Source organism: Meleagris gallopavo, chromosome 4 (assembly GCF_000146605.3).
Source record: "Meleagris gallopavo isolate NT-WF06-2002-E0010 breed Aviagen turkey brand Nicholas breeding stock chromosome 4, Turkey_5.1, whole genome shotgun sequence".
NCBI classification, from domain to species: Eukaryota; Metazoa; Chordata; class Aves; order Galliformes; family Phasianidae; genus Meleagris; species Meleagris gallopavo.
The window spans coordinates 5,105,784-5,125,254 of NC_015014.2; the positions used below are offsets into that span (position 1 = coordinate 5,105,784).

Genomic DNA, 19,471 nt, shown 5'->3' on the forward strand with positions numbered 1-19,471 from the left:
CCGCGGCGCTGGGGAAGGGAGCCGCCGCGGGGAGCGGGAGGTGCCGCGCTGGGAGCGCTGGACGGCTGCTCGGGAAGTAATGCCGGATGGAGCGTGAAAGTTCAAGGGATGGATTCGCAGCGGGACCGGGGCTTTCGGGAGGACGCGCGGCTTTAGGCAGGAAGACCTGGGGCTTCTGCCTTCCCGCTGCTCCCGGGGGGTCGATGCCCGCTCCGGGCGGGAGAAAGAAAGGGCGTTAGGAAATCCGCACGGGGACCTTTTCTATGGAGCTGGCCTCTTCAGAGAGCTGAAGTTGTGTTGCCTTACATTTAAAATAAAGGTGACCCCCTGCTTTTTCGCCGTAATTACCTTTTCATTTCACAGCCTCATGAGATAGAAGTCAATTTCCAAAGTGCCCTGCAGGTACTGCAGCCTGGCAGAAGTATCCAAAGCAGAATCTGGCAGAAGTAGCCAAAGTCGAGCAGCAGCAGCAAAGAGGGCTTAAAGATCAGAGCGCAGCGCTGCTGAGCAGGCGATCGTCCGGTGCGTTTGTCTGGGCGCCTAGCAGGAAAGCGTGCTTCCCAGCTGTCCTCTGAGAGCTGCTGGCGTGAAGCTCCCCTGCTCCAGAAACAGAAGTACCTGCAGGGCAGGCAGTGCCAAATGCCACATGCGACTTCATTTGGTTTGGCTGAAGAACAGCGAGGTCAGTTCACGGTGAGAAACACAGAGGAGTTTACAGGGGAAAAGTGGAGCGGTTGAGATGTTTGGAGGCGATGCGTTATGGAACAGTTCCTCTCTTCGCTGCAGTAGGACAAAATCTGGCAGATCTCCTTTCAGGGGAGGTGATGTTTGCATGGCAGAATCTTTTGTCTGGCTTAGTGTGTTCAGTTAGCAGCAGCACCATTGGAGTACTTGTGCTTGGTGCCGTAGGGATCCTTTTTTAGTAGAAAGGCTTCTAGTTCAGACTGCAGTGTGCCAATATCCGTCAGTTAGGAGCACAGTTCAGGCAGCATGAGTGCACAACTGTATGTGTGGCATTTCTTCTGAAGAATTTGAAGCTGAAAGTCTGGACAGACAGCAGACAATCCACCAAGAAAAAGCTTGCTTTCCACTTTAATATTTGGTATTAGTCCAGCACAGGCAAGTTTCCCATTGTGAAAGCTTGTAGCTAACACAGATGTGTTAATGTGTCACCAGAAGGCTGTGGTGTACGACCAAGCTCCTTAGTACTTCCTGGGATATTTCTTCCTCTTGCCTGGCCTTGGAGCTGTGCACCTTTGCAAAGCCATCTCTGTAGCCTTAATTCTGTTACTTAGTTGTGCTGACTGAAGCGTTGGCATTCTTCATCCACGTACAGACCCACCTCAGAAACATCATTTCCATGATAGTGGGCGTGCTGTTATTTTTTCCCCAGTTAATATGATTAAAATAAATCATAACAGCATTTTAGAGCATCGGATCTTCCGTCTACCAGGAAAGAGGTAAGAGGCAGACAAAACTTGTCCATGTTTGTATAGGTGCAGGATAGAGCAATTCAAAGAGGCGTTGTGATTTTCACTTAGCTAACACAGCATTAGACAGAGGACTGTCTTACTTCAGAGTCATTACCAGGAGCAGTGCTTATCAGAAATCAGGAGCTCTGTAAGGCACATAAATCTCCTACTTTGGAAGGAGACCACAACACGTGGAGGGATTGCATTAAGAACAGCCTTTCTCGGCAGGCTTAACATTTAATTAACACATTCTGCCACTCCTGAATGTGTTGTAGCCACAAATGATTTCTGCTGATGTTTTTAAGTTGCACAGGGACAGGGCATCTGTACTGCACTGCAACCACACTGCTGTGCGTGCAGTCCCCACTCACACACACACGATGTGTGGCACACAGTCCTACCAGCACTGCTGCATTTTGATCAGTGGGTTTTGCCTGTGGTTGGTGGCAGTGGTGTGATGTGATATAGCAGATTGCTCTGTAAGGGTTACATTTGTAAACTCATTTCTGAATGATGTTGCTACAATTAGTACATTATCTAATTGTGATGAGCTTGACAAAAGATGCTTAGAAATTTCTTATTTTGATGTTACTTTTTTTTAGCCCAGAGCAGATAAAATAGCAGAGAAGTTATAGAGGTCCTTCAGTAAACTCTTGATGAATTCTACCTAGATTATTTCACAGCAGTGGCCACAAGAAGACACACTAGGAGGGGGCTGTATTGAATCACAGAATCACAGAAACACCAAGGTTGGAAAAGACCTTCAAGATCATCCAGTCCAACCGTCCACCCAAACCACCAATAGTTCTCACTAAACCATGTCTCTCAACACAAAATCCAAACGTTCCTTGAACGCCTCCAGGGTCGGTGAGTCCACCACCTCCCTGGGCAGCCCATGGCAGTGCCTGACCACTCTTTCAGAAAAGTAGTATTTCCTGATGTCCAGCCTAAACCTCCCCTGGCGCAGATTGAAGCTGTTCCCTCTAGTCCTAAATTGATCACATTCGTGTACAAGCAAGGCTCAAGTTTCTGTCTGGTGCAAGGCAAACTCCTTTGAATAACACTTGCTGTTCCTTCTGATACTTGTGGAGGAAATAGGCACAGCACTTTTAATCTGAAGTGATCCTTTTCTATTGCACTCAGCTATGACTGGCTAGATTCGTTTAAATTCCCCCTTTACAAGTTTAATCCTGTCTTAGTCACAGCATCCACATATAACCTCTTTGCACTGAATCCCAGCAGCCAATACAATGCTTAAGCCAGTCATTAAAAATGGGTAAATAAAAGCATCTTGCAGTTCTATGAGGACACAGATGAATTAGTCATACTCTACACTGTTTTCTTCCTGTTTTTTATTCTGTTTTAAAAATGGGAGCCTTTTGTTAAAATATTGTTTCTAATGAAAACTGTATGCAGTGAATTGAAAACACTCAAAGCACATACAAAATTTAGAATTTAAAAAGTAGAGATCTCTTGAGCCCTGCAAAGGGCTAAATTCCCTACATTTAGACTTTTTATTCATCATTTGGGAAAAGAAAACATGCAGACGTATCTAAGGGATGGTCAGCTTTGCCAAACAGCTCAGTTGAAGAGAAAGCAAATGGAAATGAGTCGGGCCCCATTCCACATTGCTGTGTTCCTAGCACTAAGAATAGATAAGCCATCCCAAGAGCATATGAGATCTGTTGTTTTAGCTGATGTTGGTTACTTAAGCTGTTAGTAGTCATACCTGCAATGTGCTGGTATAAGTAGAAGGTAAGAGGTGAGTAAAGAAAAGGGAAGATAACCCAAAACTTGGTGAGGCCAGGCAGTGTGCAGATGCTTGTGGAAGTGTGGGACAGATCTCTGCATCTTCTTTGTTCCTGCCTTCTCAACAAAGGGAACTTCTAGGCATTGAATCATCTGCGTTTATTGCCGACAGTAAAACAGCAGCTATGCTGAAAGCTTGCAGGGAGTTGAGCCCCTTAAAGCTGTACAGGTGTTTCTGGAATAATAGCTTTGTATACAAAACAAGGTTGAGTAGGAATTATACAGCCTCCAAATAGATACAAATGCTAAGTAAATCTAAATCATCATCATGAAAGAAGCACTTACTTGGAAAATCCTGACAAGAGCTCATACCTAATCAAATGTGAGCTGGGCTTTAAAAAGTCTCTGCTACTGATAGCATTCTATCTGCTGTAGGATCCAGGTAGCCCACAACTCAGTAGAAGGACATTTCCATCGCAGTACTTGTGTTGATTTAAAAACAGCAAGCTTCTCCACTAAATATAAAACATTGTTTTTACTGCAGTCATTAAAATACCTCCAAGAGAAAACAATTGAATTGCTCATTCCGTATAAAAATGTGCACATATACTACATCTTATCTAATGAAAAGCTAAACGTCCAAGCTGCCTCAACAGTTTTGTTTTGTTTTAATTTGGTGTATTTCTTAAGAACAAAAGATTTGATCCTGGGATTACAGGAAGTGCAACATCAGAAGGGAACTTTTCAGAGGTTTGGCATTCTTGAGGTACTTTTAAATAATCTCTCAGTAATTGCCTAACAACAGCCTCCGTCTGTTCATTTTTAGGTTAACGGATTAGGGTCTTTGAGCATTTGTTGGAGTGAGGGGAACAGCCACCAGATCACTTAAAAACATGGCCAAATCAATGGAACCATTCAAGTGTTTAGAGTGAGAAGGGTTCAAATTCTCCAGGATTTCATATGCTGCTAGTTTTGCAATACCGAGGCATGAAGTAGAACAAAGAGGAACGATAATGAGGAGAGCTTTACGGTAAAATACTTACTTGCAATAAGGCTTCTAAAATATTTACAGGCTTGTGAAGGCATAATCTGGAGGATATTTTTACCATCACTGAATAGAATGACATATCCTTCCTTCCCTGCCCCAAGAGTCTGGATTTGCCATGTAGGAAATGTTTATAGGATATTTTTTATCACAAATATAGAACATGGGGTAACCACATTGCTTATTGCTTTCTTGCTGCAATTAATTGTATGGTGCGTGATCTGTGGGGAAATTCTGAGCGCTCAGGCTTCCACAACCCTGAAACAAATAAGCAGTGTCTCTCTTGAGTGTGTGATGATTGACATTGCACGCCAGGCAATGAATGCACTTTTCAGACAACAACATGAGTAAGGTGTGATTGTGAAATGAGGGGGTCTCCCTTCACAATCATCCTGTGTTACTCTCAGTCTTAAGGAGTTCTTGCAGGAGTCTTCATTTTAGTCTAGCCATTCTAGCTGTTCTCTGGTAGGAGAGGCTTATGGAAGTCTGGTAAAGACACAATCACACTTTAGAGTTGAATGTCTGATTGCAAATCCATACGTTCCGTCTGAAAATCTGCAGGTGATGTGTTTATACTGACTGAAAATGGAGTCGCAAACATAAACTGTTGATTTTTTTCAGCAATCTTGAAACCCATTCTCAAATTCCTGTATCAAAACACAATGCAAGGTGCATATTTATTGCTGTTCACAGGACTGTGTTTAGCCAATATATTAAAAATGCATACAATTATTTGCCATCACTTGAGTCAGCACTGCACAATGCCCCATTCTGGGCCTTGACTGACCTCCCAGTTTAAACAATCTACACAGATAGCCATAATTTCTGTTGCAGCAGCTTGTGTCCCTTGTCTGTAATCTGTGCTCCTGTGAGAGGAGCCTGGATCTGGGTCCCCATACCCTCACATTGTGTGCCTGAAGGCATAAGTGTGACACCAAGTGGCACTGCCAGTACGGCCAGGGCAGCATCATGCAGCCTTGACAAGAAGTTTCTGAAAGCTTCCCAGGCAGCTGCATTCAGCCAAAAAGATTGAAACACACCTAGCTGGGAGTTGCTGCCCAGCTGGAAGCTGCAGTCTGGATGGGCAGAAGGAAGCTCTTCAACCTACAAATGCTGCCAGCGTGTCAACTATTTGACACAGTAGCCAGGAAAGAGGAAGACAGTGAAGTTAGGATGGACTGAAATCCTCCCAAAAAGAATGAAAAACAGCTTTTTGAGAACCAAGCTGCAGTATTTTATTGACTAGCAAATAACTAGAGATACAAGTCAGGAAGTTGCTGCAAGATGTACGTGAGCTGTAGTTCTCTTCATTTGCTATCTGGACCCTAATAGCTGAATCATTTCATTGGGTAGTTTTCACTCTCCTAGGAACTGGCAATGAACTTTCCAGCTTGTGTGTCATTATGATGAAACAGTGTTCCTTCATTTGCATTCCTGTTCCAGTGGTTAGCTTTTACGTTGCCCACTTTGAAAAGGCATTGCCCATGGCAACTAAGAGATGGATTGGCCTGAAGAGGAAACGTAATATGTAGTTAAAAAAAAATAATTAGCATTAATTTTGTTTTGTAGCATCATCCTTGATTGTTATTTATAAAGTGAAAATCACTTCATTTTCTTAGTCACTTAAAAACTAAGCAAGACAGCATTGAGATGTTAAAGTTGTAGGACTATAATTTATGCATTGGAACTGACTTCTTGTGCTTCACTTCTGAATCGAATAACCTCACAGTTAATAGGATTACACGTTATTCCAAGTACAAGAACAGGCAAGTCTTACAGGAGCAAGCAAGCCAGGAAAAGGTATGCATCACTGACTTCTGTTCTTTTGTGCTGTCATTGTGTCATTCTGCACAACTGCTTATAAATGTAGCACCTCACTCACAGCACTTTTCCTTGGCAGCAGTAATACTGGGAAGCAAACTCATCTGGGATGTGAAAAAGCAAACGGTCAGTCAGAACATTTCTCTGAGTCATTTGTGTTTCCAGCCAGTCTGAGCTGAAAGTGTCTTCTATTAAGACCATCAGTGGTCTTAATTAGAGAAGTTTTAATCTCAGTTTTGGTCCATTTCACAGTCAGGACCAATACCATCAGCCTGAGGCTGTGCTTGCTCTCAAGCCTATTCCAGGCAACTTCCCTAGATAAAAAGGCAGAGATAGCACCACACAGACAGCTGTCCTGTCACTTAAAAGAAAAGCCTGTTGCAGTTCCATCACATAGCTCATCCTGTGCTGTTTTTCTTGGAAGTTAATCCTGTGAGCAGCCCTGTTACTTTCAGATTGTCATTTTATACCATGTGGAAAGAAAGAAACAGAATTATTTAATGTAAGGACTCCTGGCAAACATCTTGCAGTAGTGAATGTTGCTACAAATACAGTATGCCAAGGGAAGATATCTTTGTATTAGATGATGGTGGAGAATTTGGACATTCCTCTTGTATCATATTAGAGGTAGGCCTGTCCCTCACTAGCTTTGGGTGGAAGAAGTAGTTCAGGGTCGTTAGGGATGTTGCTTTTCCTTTTCATGCACCACAGTTTAAAAAAATAAAAATAAAAATAAAAAAAAAGAAGGAAAAATAAGTGTATTTAAGTATATAAACTTACCATAAACCTTTAGTTTTTCAGACAGCTCATGTTTTTTTTGTTTCTGGGGGACAATAGAAAAGAATGCATCCCTCCTTTCCATGTCCAGAAATGTAACTTTATATTAACTCCCATTCTGTGGCAAAAGTGCTCCCAGAGATTGAGTCTGTTCCTTCAGAGCAATACCCTATATTATGTCTCCCTTCACAATCATCCTGTGTTACTCTCAGTCTTAAGGAGTTCTTGCAGGAGTCTTCATTTTAGTCTGGCCATTCTAGCTGTTCTCTAAGAGTGAATTTAAAAGGTTATGAATTTGGCAGCCTTCATAGTTTTCATTATGGGCCACAGTTCAGTAAAACCTATCATGGCCAAGAACCAGAGTGATTAGCACTGAGCCCACTTCTCCCACACCCTGGATTCTCAGGTGTCTTTGCTAGAAGTGGGCTGACATCACTAGCAATCCTGTTTCAATACTCTTAGCCTGCCTTTTAGTTGTGTAACTGAATCATAACCCATTGCATCATTTATGTTTAAGAAAGCAGCTGACTCCCAGAGTTGCTTTCCTTAACATCCTCAGCTGCTACTGCGTGTGAGGCAAAAGCAGGATGGAAACTCTCAGGACATCTCCCTTTGCACCACAGTCTGGTGTCAGCACATTTTCTACTGTTTCCAGTTCTCCTTCCTGCTTTCCAAACCTGACTACAACGTTTTTGGTCCTGCACAGCAGCTTAGCAGAGGGTCCAGGATGGATAGCTACCCAAGTGGCTACCCTTTAACTTTCTCTTATTAGGTGGAGCTGAGAAAACCTTTGGTTTCTTCCATATTTTTTTTTTTGTTATCCACTAACAGTGCGTAGGATGCACACCGAAGAAAAGATTTCCTATTCTTCGTTGCCTAGGAACATTTGTCTAAACTAGCATCTTAAAACACTGCTCTTCAGAAAGATTTCTCTTAACTCTTCAGATAAAACCAAATGACCATCAATAGCCCTGGCACATGAAAGCAGCAGCCACCACTCCCAAACGTTCTGTGTTAAGATTCCTGCCTGGTTATTGCTCATAGCAGCCATCAAACTGTGTTTATTTCAAGCAGATATGCACCTGTGAAGGTATTAAGTGCTTTCATAGTAGAGATTTTTCTGCCATCAGAAAATATGCTCAAATACAACAAAAACAGGCTGCAGTCAGTAATTAGCAATAAAAGCTTGAGCAGTTTATGTTGTTCCTTTGCCCTTCCCATTGTCTTGTACCAGCCAGTCTTTGTTCCTCCTTCCCTTGCCAAGAAAGTGTGACATGTCTTTTGGCTTTTCTCTATGGTGCAATGCAGATCTATAACACTGTACACAAGCATTTTATAGACTGAATCTGTGTAACCATAAAGAATGGCTGTCTCCAAGGTTAATGGAATAGTAGAAATTAGATGTAAATAGTTACTGAAGTGAATAAGCAGATTTGAAGGACTTTTTCCAAGGCAGAGATTTAGACACACTGTGCCTGTCTATAGAGAATGTCTAGAATGTAGACCCTTCACAGTTTGCACAGAGGGAAATGGATTTCTGAAGTGACTGTTCATATGGCTTTATAGGACAAATGAGATTTGCATGTTAATTTAAGGTTAAAAATTATTCTGCCTCATCAAGGCACATATTTCCACGTTCAGTATTTAGGAAAACTGAGAGAAAATGAGGGCAGACTTGAAGCAATGACAAACATCCATACCATTCATGCAGCTTCTCTGAAGAAAAAAAAAAAACAAACATAGCTTTTTGTTTCCACTAATGATCCGTCCTACAAAATAGAGGAAACTAATTTGCTCTTGTAGTAACAGCTGTATCCATTTGTACGAAATCAACTTCATTGCATTACAGAGAATAGGGAATGGAGAAGAAAACAGCCTAAGACAAATAGAATCAGTGAAAGACAGTAATGTTGTTTTCTTTTTGAGTAAAGAAGAGGCTTTTATTTTAGTTTTTCATGTTTATATGTTATTTGCCTAACTTTGTCAGCAGTCATTTCTCCATGCTAAAGCAGATGAGGTACCATGACATCAAACAAATCTTCAGTATAATGTAAACTGTTTTGCAAGTGAAATGTTCACTTAGGGCAAGTTTGTTGGATACTAACTGTGACCTATGTTTAGATTTCAGATAGATTGCTCAAACTAATAATCACAGAATGGCCAGGGTTGGAAGGGACCTCAAGGATCACGAATCTCCAACCCCCTGCCACATGCAGGGCCACCAACCTCCACATTTCATACCAGATCTGGGGCTGCCCAGGGCCCCATCCAACCTGGCCTTGAACACCTCCAGGGATGGACGGGGCATCCACAGCCTCTCTGGGCAGCTGTTCCAGCACCTCACCACTCTCTCTGGAAAGAACTTCCCCTTGACATCCAACCTAGATCTTCCCTCATTAATAAGGTTCACTAAGTTTCAGTTATTTACCTTACAAAAACGTGAGCAAAAACCAATGTGGTTAGCTATTCTGATGTGATTTTAACATATTTTGCGGCCCTTAGACTGTGAGTGAAATTTTGAGAGGTGCTCATCTTGAGGCCAACATTGTGCCATCAGTCAGTAGCGAATGCCCGTTGTGTTCTCTGGGAGCATAATAAGGCCAATAGAGAGCACATTTGTAACTCCCCCTCCTCTGTCTACACACTGAAGTCATTGCTAAAGAAAGGGCTCATTGTAGATGATTAGTTGAGGAAAAATATTGTTGTGAGAGCGTGCAAAAACTGAACAAGCAAAATACTTAAGGCCACATAAGGAATGGAAAAGTCCCAGCTTCATTTGTACCTCAGAGCAACCCTGCCCATAAGTATGTCACTAGCAAGTATTTTTCTTTCCAAATCTGCTCTAAAAATGACTTTATGAACTATAAATACCCTCTTTTACATATCTCTTCCATGTTACGTTTTATCTCAGCAAACCTGAAGAAAAAAAAAGAAGAAGAAAAGTGAATGGTTTTAGATGTTCTGTTCTATGCTCTACTGTATTCAGACAGAATTGTGAATGCTAAGGACTCTAAAAGCAGCACCAAAACCCCTTCCTGGAATGGTTCTTCCTTCTGACACGTTCCACATTTCAACTAAGGCTGTGCATGACAGAGCTGCAACACTGAACACTGAACTGGTAGTGACAGCTTTAATGTGCTGCACCTTTGTTCGCCTGTTGATTTTGCAGGTGACAAAAAAAAAAAAAAAAAGAAATTCTGTAGAACTTTTGGTCTAAAATTGTAGCTGCTGCTGTAGCTAAATTGCTGCTAAGTGTCTAGGTGATAAAAGCTTTCTCCTACGCCTGCCACTCTGAACAACAGGAAAATGTATGCATCTTTTTCCAGTAAGAAGAAGGACTGTGATAACATTAGCATTTAGACAAGACGTTGAGCTGATGATTGTGAAATGCATTAATGGATGTGTCACTGTTTTAAAGGAGCACATCTAATGGATTGTTTATACAGGCCATCTCATTATACTTTTTTTTTTTAGGATATTAAAAAAATTGCATGGATCAAAATAAGGCTCTTTTGTGACCTCCTCACCTCAAGGGCCTACATTCTACAGAACCAACTCCAGTTTCCAGCCAGCTGCGTATAGCAGTGAAGGAAAATGAACATACTGAACAGCCACCACTCTTTGTGCTTTCTGCCTACCATACGCCTTGTCATCTTACTAGCAGCTCTGACAACTGCTGAGGATGTGACTAATAGCACTTTCAACCGCACTGGCACAAACACAGGATCTGTGCCTGTGGTCATCTCCCACATCGACCACATCATAGTCAAGGAGGGGTGTAGTGCCTTGATTGACTGCAATGTCCAAGGTAGCCCTAGTCCACATTACAGATGGTACAATTCTAACGGCCGCCTGCTCCAAGGGGAAGAGAATAAAGGTAAGATTTTAGCATTCTCAGCAATGTAGCCTGTCCTGAGACACTTCTGACTTCAGCAGGTTCACTAAAAGCCTTAATTTAATAACTGATATTTTCCTGCAGGAAAATATGTGAATCGTATCAGCTATAAATGGTGTGTACATCTCAGAAGAAAACAATTTTTTTTGTAGTGTGTTATTTATAGCAAAACATAGCAAGAAGCTGAAATGCTTATGTTGTAGGCAGGCTTCTTTTCATTGGAAGACTTCAGGTTTGATTCTGTTATTCATTCTCTCCTCTTTGTTCTTCTCTGACACCAAAGAAGACAGAAAAGCTGTTTTCCAACTCAAGGAAAGATTCTCTTGGCATATGGGAAGAGTTCATTGGCACAGTTTCAAAGAAAATAACTCTCTGCTAGCCCTCCCCATCTTTATGTACCTTGACATATGTGAGAAACAGGAGATGCCCTGAATAACCGATGGAAAAGTAGGGGCATGTTACAGTTGGTGTTACAGCTGGAAAGATTATTGCGGTGGAGATGGGAAAAGAAACAAACTGGGAAGGAATGCTCACCTGTATCCAAAGATCCAGGTTCATAGGAGAGACTCCACAGAGGAGAGATCTCCAAAAAGAGATCCTTTCCCAGTGGCAGTCAGCCATTAAACGGGGGTCTACAGCTTCACCTGTGCTCCCAGGGCTGACTCAGTCCTGTCCTCAGGTGATCAATCAGTGGTTCAGGCTGTGACTCAACAGTTCCCATACAGGGCAGCAGTTAGATGGACAAGCCAAGTCTGAGCAACTGTGGCTGCACTAAGACTGTTGTACTTGGCAGAGACCTTCATTTCACATGAGCTTGTTTTCCTTAGATAAAAGGAAAGTTTGGTGAATAATCGTAGTTATACTTTTAGGGAACATTTAGTGGGGGGAGATGGAAGATGTTTTGTTCATGTAATCCTTCTGTACCGACTGCTTTGTTCACAGCATGATGAAATAGACTCTTAATAATTCACAATAATTGCAGGACAGCTTGTCTAAATAATAGCTGAACTGAGAACAACTCTATGGAGTTATGCAATTATGGAAATGATTGACCCAACTGTAAGTGCTACAACAGCGTATCTATAACAACCTACTACAGAACAGATTATATTATACATTTCAATATTTTATCTTTTTTTTTTTTCTGTAAAGCTAGAGTAAAGAGGCTGCTTGACCTAGTTAAGAAGACTTTCAGATATAATATGTGCATGGTCATAGGAACATATAGAGAGTTTTACTAGGGCTCACCAAGAGAAGTTTTCCTGTTTAGCTAGGCATCCAACTTTTGGTCTTTGTGTAGCTGACAGAGAGGTAGCTGCTAACACAAGCATTCAGGTAGATAAGCAAAAACTTTGACCAAATCAATGAAAATGCAAATGTGGCATAAGAAAATGTCATTTTATCTTAGACTTTCAGCACTGCACTTCTTTAAGAATACGGTTCTTTTCACGTAAGAAAGCACAAGATGCATATATGTGGTTAGGCTGAAAAAGGTGTTGAGCTGTTATAAAAAAAAAAGCAACGATACCTTTTCTATTTATTGTGGCTTACACTGTCTGCCAGGGTCTTTGAATCACAGTTCAGTGCTGTTATCTCATTTGTAATAACTGGAGCCAGAACACATCAGCAAGATGTCTTGTCATTTTACAGTGAATAAAGACCTACTTTGCCAACATTGCAATTCAAAGAAATACACAGCAGCCAGTACTGTACATCTTAACCTAGAACTGGAGAAGGAAGTGTTACAGATATTGACACATCCACTGTAAGACAGTTTTACTCACAATTTCCCCATCTTTAACTGATTGGAGTGATTTCTTTTATGCGAAGTTCTGGTTTAGACTAAAGATTTTATTTATTCTATGCATGTTTAATTAGGAAAAAATAAAAAAAACCATGAAAATGATAAAAGCCCATACCTGCTCTGTATTAAAAATGTTTTTTTGGACTATTGAGTCTCAAAATTGCCCAAAGATTCTTCCTGGAAAGAAATAAGGTAAGAAATAGGAGAATCTTTTGAACAACAACAGAAAACTTTGATGAAAAAGATGAAATAAATGTAGATATAAGATGTGCAGCAGCCTACAGCAGGACTGCAGTCCTTGCAATGTGAATTTATATCCACTGCTTTGGGGTTTTGTGTTATTTTAGTCCTTTCATCACAGATTTGCCATCTTTGGTCAGCTACTTCAACAGATTTAAATTGCAACAAGCTAAGTTAGATTTAAGGAAAAACAACTTTCTGATAGTAAGGATAGGCAAGCACCTGAAATCTCTTGCTGTGGAAAATAATAGAAACTCCATCACTGACTTCAACAAATGCCTATCAGGAATGGCTTGGGGCTGTGTTAAGGAGGTGGAAAATACTTGAGTCTATATCTCTGGAATTCTTGTTTTTGTAGGTTTATATTAAGAAAATTACATAGCTTACTGTAACAAACCACCAAAAATAACCCAATGAAAATGCAATAAAATGCACTGTCATGGAACAAAACAAGGAGAGTTTAGTAAGTTTTTCTGTCTCATAATCTTGTTGCTATTGTTCTTTGAGTATGTGGGGCATGTGTTTGGGAGGCTCTCTGGGATAAGCTGCCATCCTTTTATCTGTCTATAAGATGTCCACAGATGTCATACGTATTGTCTAATTTTTATGAGACTCTTTTAAGGCATGAAATATAATATATTTGAAATCAGTGTCAATGATTTGTTAACAAGCTAGGATCTCAAGGGGAGAAACCCCTTTATGATGGCAAATTCTTTGTTTTCTCATCAATGTTATTTCCCTTTTCCAAAATCTGAGGCCAGTTTGACAAAGCTGATGTTTAAACTGTGCTGATCATGTGAACGAGATGCCTCTAAGCGAGTTATTCTGTTCTCCTTTCCAGCAGGAAAATGGTGGTTTCTTGACAACGGGCTCCTAAACATTACCAGCGTGTCTTTTGAAGACAGAGGTAAATACACGTGTGTCGCATCTAATATGTATGGCAGCGTTAACAATACTGTGACTCTGAGGGTTGTCTTTACTTCCGGAGATATGGGAATCTACTACATGATTGTCTGCCTTGTAGCTTTCACCATTGTTATGATATTGAACATTACGCGGTTATGCATGATGAGCAGTCACCTGAAGAAAACGGAGAAAGCAATCAATGAATTCTTCAGAACAGAAGGAGCAGAGAAACTCCAGAAAGCCTTTGAGATTGCAAAACGTATCCCAATTATCACTTCAGCCAAAACGCTCGAGCTTGCCAAAGTAACACAGTTCAAGACCATGGAATTTGCTCGCTATATCGAAGAGCTTGCTCGGAGTGTGCCTTTGCCACCTCTCATCATGAACTGCAGGACTATAATGGAAGAAATTATGGAGGTAGTTGGTCTGGAGGAGCAAGGACAGAATTTTGTACGGCAGACAGCAGAAGGCCAGGAAACTACTGAAACAGATGAGCTCTACACGATCCCGAACGCTTTGAAGCGCAGTGACTCTCCCACAGCTGACTCTGATGCATCATCACTGCATGAGCCACCTCAACAGATTGCAATAAAAGTGTCGGTTCACCCACTGTCCAAAAAGGACTGCGTGGATGGTCAGTCACAGGAAAGTGTGCAGTTGGACACCAAGGAAGAAGACCTTCCTCAAACACCAGCACTTCCAGCAGAGCCCTCTCCTGAGCCTTCTGCCGAACTGACTTCTGATGACACAGCATTGGCAAATGACACGTGTGTTATATATGAAAGCCATGTATGATAGTTACTCCTGAATCTATGCATAGCAGGAAAATCAGGTGGAGCTCTTTTAAAAATACATATTGTACTTGCCGCTAAGCCTTACCAGGAGACTATCATAGCAAAGCATGTATGTGGATTATTGGCACTTTCTTCTCGGTTTGACTTTAATTTATCATGATGTATGGCAGAGTAATTGCTAATACATTAATACTATTTGCTCTTTTGGATTAGGAGTATTTCCAAGAAACATTTACCTCAGCGTTTTCTAGGCTGGAGTCACCTGTATGGCCACCTGGAAGTCACTGGTAGTATTTGATGTAGGACACTTGAACTTATTGAACACAAAACCAGTTTTCATTTTCCTCCTTCACAGCCATTATTTTCCATTATTTTGCAAATATTGTCTTGTGAATTTGAATTATTGCCCAAGAGGCAGCGCTCCAGTAGCCAAATAAAATCCTAATAGATTACTTTTACAAAGCCTGTTTGCTGAGCTGCATTGTGATTGAAAAGGCCATTAAAGAAAGTTAAAATGTTTCCATTTCATTTGGGACCAGCCTGCTTAGGCACAAGAGAAATAGTTTTCCCTTTTCCACTGAATGAAGATGCCAATGAGTGGGTGGGTTTTTTGTTTGTTTGTTTGTTTGTTTTGTTTTTCTTGTCAAGAAACAACTTTAAGGTGTATTTTAAAGATAGGAAAGCCCTTAAGCATCTTATAAAAATTTGCAGTCAGAGCCCTGCGGGTTTTTTCTTGCATTTGTTTGTCTGTCTCCAACTTCGTCTGTCCCCGACCTTGCCTGAAGTTTGTAAGGAAAACAGTTGCAAATATGCAGGATGTCTTGCTTTTTAGTAATTTGGCAGGAATGCACAGTGTTCGGCAGAATGCAGCTGCATTAACAGTCCTGCAAACTCCAGTAATCAGATGATGACAAGGATGAAATGCAGAAGGCACCTATACTTGGATTCTCAATTTTGTGCAGATTTTTTAGTCGGGGATCAAGTCTAAATTTATCTGTGAGCATAAGTTGGAGGACGTTATATCCAAATTAAATAAAAAAAAAGAAGCGTGCTGTGAAATTACAATGACAGTCACACAAACTGTTTTACTGCGTTATAATTTCTTCGATATTTTAAGAACCTCCCGCATACGGTAGGATGTTTCCTACTTGAGAACATGTGATTCTATACCAGTAAAACTTAAGTATTACAGCAATTGGGACATATTAAAAAAGGATAAACGCTTATGCCAGGAGTTGCAGACAGACAATAAAAAGGACCTTCTTTGGAGTAAGCCTGGAAAGAAAGCACTTAAAAGGACGAGTTTCTCTGGGGTTAATAGCATATTACTTCATTATCTGACACATATTTAATTTGGAACTAAGGAACTTACTATCACCTAGTAGATTTTAAGGAAGACTGTGGTGTATGTATAGATATTTGAATCTGGAATCTGGTATATTGCAAAAAAATAAGTCACTTAGGTCTATGGAGAGGTGATGCATGGATGGCTCTCTGGATGTATTACTGAAGTAGTCACATCTACATAAGGTGTCCTTTGGAGGTAATCAGCTATGTTGGCTGCACAGCTCACCGAGACCAAGCAAAGTCAACGTGGCAGCCATCTAAAAAACACACTGATAACAGATTGAGGTTATCTTCGTATTAAAGAGCAGAACTTCACTAGCAGTGTAATACAGGAACACCTTGTGACTCGCCTTTCCATGGTTACTAAAAAAATATTTGTTTAATAAAGGACTTGAGATTTTGCGATAAACTCATGAAAATGACAGCATTTAGTTGCTTAACATTTGTGTTCACCGCTGTGGTAGGCATCTCTACAAAATGCATTCGCACATATCCAAAAGGAGACATGCAAGGGCAAAATCCCTTAAGGAATATGGCTGGAAACATTTTAGAGAGAAGCAATGTAAATCTAGAACGTGGGGTAAGAACAGCATGAGGAACCTCACACCTGACTGGTGTGATTTCAGACACTTGTGATGCAAGCTTATTTCCTTGTCTGAGTCCAAAATACGTTTCTGTTCACTGCTCATATCAGTTTTTCTTCAAATCACTCGCTTTGGTTCTAGTTTGAAAGAGGGTGAGGGCAGAAAAAAAAAAGCAGGAACTTGCATTAAATTCCTTTCATTCACCTTGATCTCCTGAAAAGAGGCATCTTGATTTTTCTACCTGCCCAGTATTTACAAATAATGGTAACACACTTTTTAAGTTAGCTGCTTGGTGCCCAACTAAGGCTGATCAGATGATAAAGGATGTTCTCCTTCAATAACTTTAAAATTACACTTAAAAAAAAAAAAGTTTCAAAATTAAACTACAGGATTTGTTTGCTTTCTAATTACAAATTTTTCCAGTGGAGACCAGACCCTTTCATGTATTCATGTGGTGATCGGTACTAGGCCATTCTGATCCTGACAGTGCCTCTGTGTAAACTTCCTTGAAGATACAGTTCCTATTTTTTCCAAAGACTGCCCAGGAAGAGCATGTGTTTATATACAGACATACCTTGGGAATCATTTGTGAGCAACAGTAACTTGGAATTGATGCATGTAATAGGTATGGTGCTGAATTTCTTGCTGTTGCAAGGTCAAAGGGAACTTCTCAACTGACTTTGCTGGAGCTGAAGTCACTGATTGCCAAGTCTTTACAGCCAGGCTGCTGTAAAGCTTTTGGACACAGAGCTTGGTGGTACTACTGGAATAAAAAACAGAACAGTGCTGTACTGAAAGAAAACACAGGCTGTAATTGTTTTGTTTTATGTATTTCTTCTCTTTAATGTGTCTACTATACTACACCTGAAAGCACAAAGCTTTTTCAATGCTTTCAGGGACTTCCTTTGTGGGAGTTATGTGGGCTGCAAGATCCAAACCCGTCTTTTCTCTTCCAAATTTTCTGGCTTTGTTTTCATAAAGTAATTATTTGTTTTTATTTTTTTGCAGAATTTCCAAGGGAATGGCTATTTTATGTCAAAAGAGCAGTATTAACAAATATAAAATTATTGATGGTTTGAAAGAAACATTAACATTTGCATCGTTATGTATTTTTGTTCACTCTAAGTACTTCAGGGACATTAAGTAATCTGTTGTCGTATTTGGACTCTGCACACCTTTTGCTGTACTGTTTTATTTATCAAGCAGCAATTGTTCTTAAAGTGCTCAGCACTTGGAAAATCCTGTCCAAGGACATTCACATTTTAAAAGCGTAAGGAACACCAGGCCTGCTCAGAAAGGAAATGAAATTTGCAGAATATATTTATGCTATTTAAAATGTTTTTGCTGAAACTTCATGAAAGATGACTACATTTCTGCAGCATAGCAAATCAGCGTTGGATTTGATTTTTTGACACTCACTGTTCTTTTTGCACTAAACATAAGATTGTATTCATCAGACCACTTGAACACTGTGCTCACTATTTACTGACAGCATTTTCTTTCTGATCAGCACTTGTTTACTGCTGACCCTCTTCTGTTTTCTGAATGAGTGTGCTTGTGAGTAAGTCTCTACCCTTCACTCATTTTTAAAGACTGTCATTTCAGAATTGTTAGAAAGGATAGATCAGCATTTTATGCAGGTTTGTTGGTATTAGGTGAGGCATAGCAGTTTGCTCCTTAAAAATTACTGTGTTATCATCATCAGTCTTGCTGAATGGCATATATGGGCAGATGTTGATTTTTACTTTTTTTTAACAGTGCCTGTTTTATTCTAACGTAGGTACAATGTCAGTTCCTCGATTTGCAGTTACCTTTTGGCAAAAGTACTGTAACGTAATCAGGGCTTTCTGACCTTCAGTTTGATTCAGAGCTCAGTTTGATTCTGAGAAGTATTAAGTGTTGAATTTTAAAAGTTCTCATGGCCTATCTTGGCAGCATGCTATTTTAGAGTATGTCATACTTTGTGGGACAACTGAAAGCTTCTTAGATGGAAAGGAAATGTTTGCACTAAAGTATCCTGTTATATTTCATTTGTTATGAAATCCTTTTTAATTTAATGAGAAATATAAGATAACGATGTTCTTTGGAGAAGCAGCTACTGTATTTTGATTTAAATAACTGCTACAGTTTTATAGTTCGCAGCCGTAAACCACAGAGACCAGTTCATGCTCTAGTGGCAAAAAGAATTGTGATCCAGCTTGTAAATTGGTCATTGTTTCAATAAAGAATTTGCACTGACTGCTGTTTGTACACACTCAAAAAGATGGCAACTGCCTTATATGAGTACACCGAGGCTACAGTTCAAATGAAAGTAAACTATGGCTTTCATTGTACATGTGCTAATACATCAGAACTTTGATCAGGAGAAACAGTTATTTGTCTAGACATGAGTTTTAATAAAGCTTTGAAAGAGAGCTGTTGTCATTATTCAGAATATAGACCCAATTGTTGTATTAATAGCCTTGACTGCTCACATTCGTAGCATTTTCCCTCTGGAAGCATGTTGGCACTTCTTTATGTAATCCAAAGGACTTTATGTCAGCTGTCTCCTCTCTGAGCACTGTAATTGGGCCCTGCCAAAAAGTCTTGCTGTTCTTTCAGAATTAAAGCTAACAAAGTGTCTCCTCTCCCAGAGGAGTACCGTACAGAGTACTAGAAGGAAACAGAAGTATCGATTGCCATACTGCTGAGGTTCAACAAGGCCAAGTGCAAGGTGCTGCACTTGGACTGGGGCAATCCCAGGTGTTTATATAGACTGGGCGAAGAACCCCTTGAGAGCAGTCGTGTGGAGAAGGACTTGAGGGTCCTGGTGGACGAGAAGCTGGACATGAGCCAGCAGTGTGCGCTTGCAGCCCGGAAGGCCAACTGTGTTCTGGGCTGCATTAAAAAAGGGGTGGCCAGCAGGGAGAGGGAGGTGATTGTCCCCCTCTGCTTGGCTCTTGTGAGGCCCCATCTGCAGCACTGCGTCCAGGACTGGGGCCTCCAGTACAGGAAGGATGTGGAGCTCTTGGAGCGGGTCCAGAGGAGGGCACTGAGA

General features: G+C 40.7%; 1 protein-coding gene across 2 annotated transcripts; it reads left to right on the forward strand.

The window, feature by feature from the left end:
* Window positions 1–5,718: 5,718 nt before the first annotated feature.
* On the forward strand, window positions 5,719–18,848 carry MFAP3L (microfibril associated protein 3 like). 2 transcript variants are annotated; one of them, XM_010709485.3, is made up of 4 exons: window positions 5,767–5,787; window positions 5,996–6,066; window positions 10,339–10,741; window positions 13,645–18,848. In XM_010709485.3, the coding sequence occupies exons 3-4, from the start codon at window positions 10,459–10,461 to the stop codon at window positions 14,502–14,504; spliced, it is 1,143 nt and encodes a 380-aa protein (XP_010707787.1). In that variant the 5' UTR covers window positions 5,767–5,787; window positions 5,996–6,066; window positions 10,339–10,458; the 3' UTR covers window positions 14,505–18,848. The 2 variants fall into 2 exon arrangements, with proteins under 2 accessions (XP_019470019.1, XP_010707787.1); XM_019614474.1 differs by having other exon boundaries at window positions 5,719–6,066; window positions 13,648–18,848.
* The last annotated feature ends 623 nt before the right edge of the window (window positions 18,849–19,471 follow it).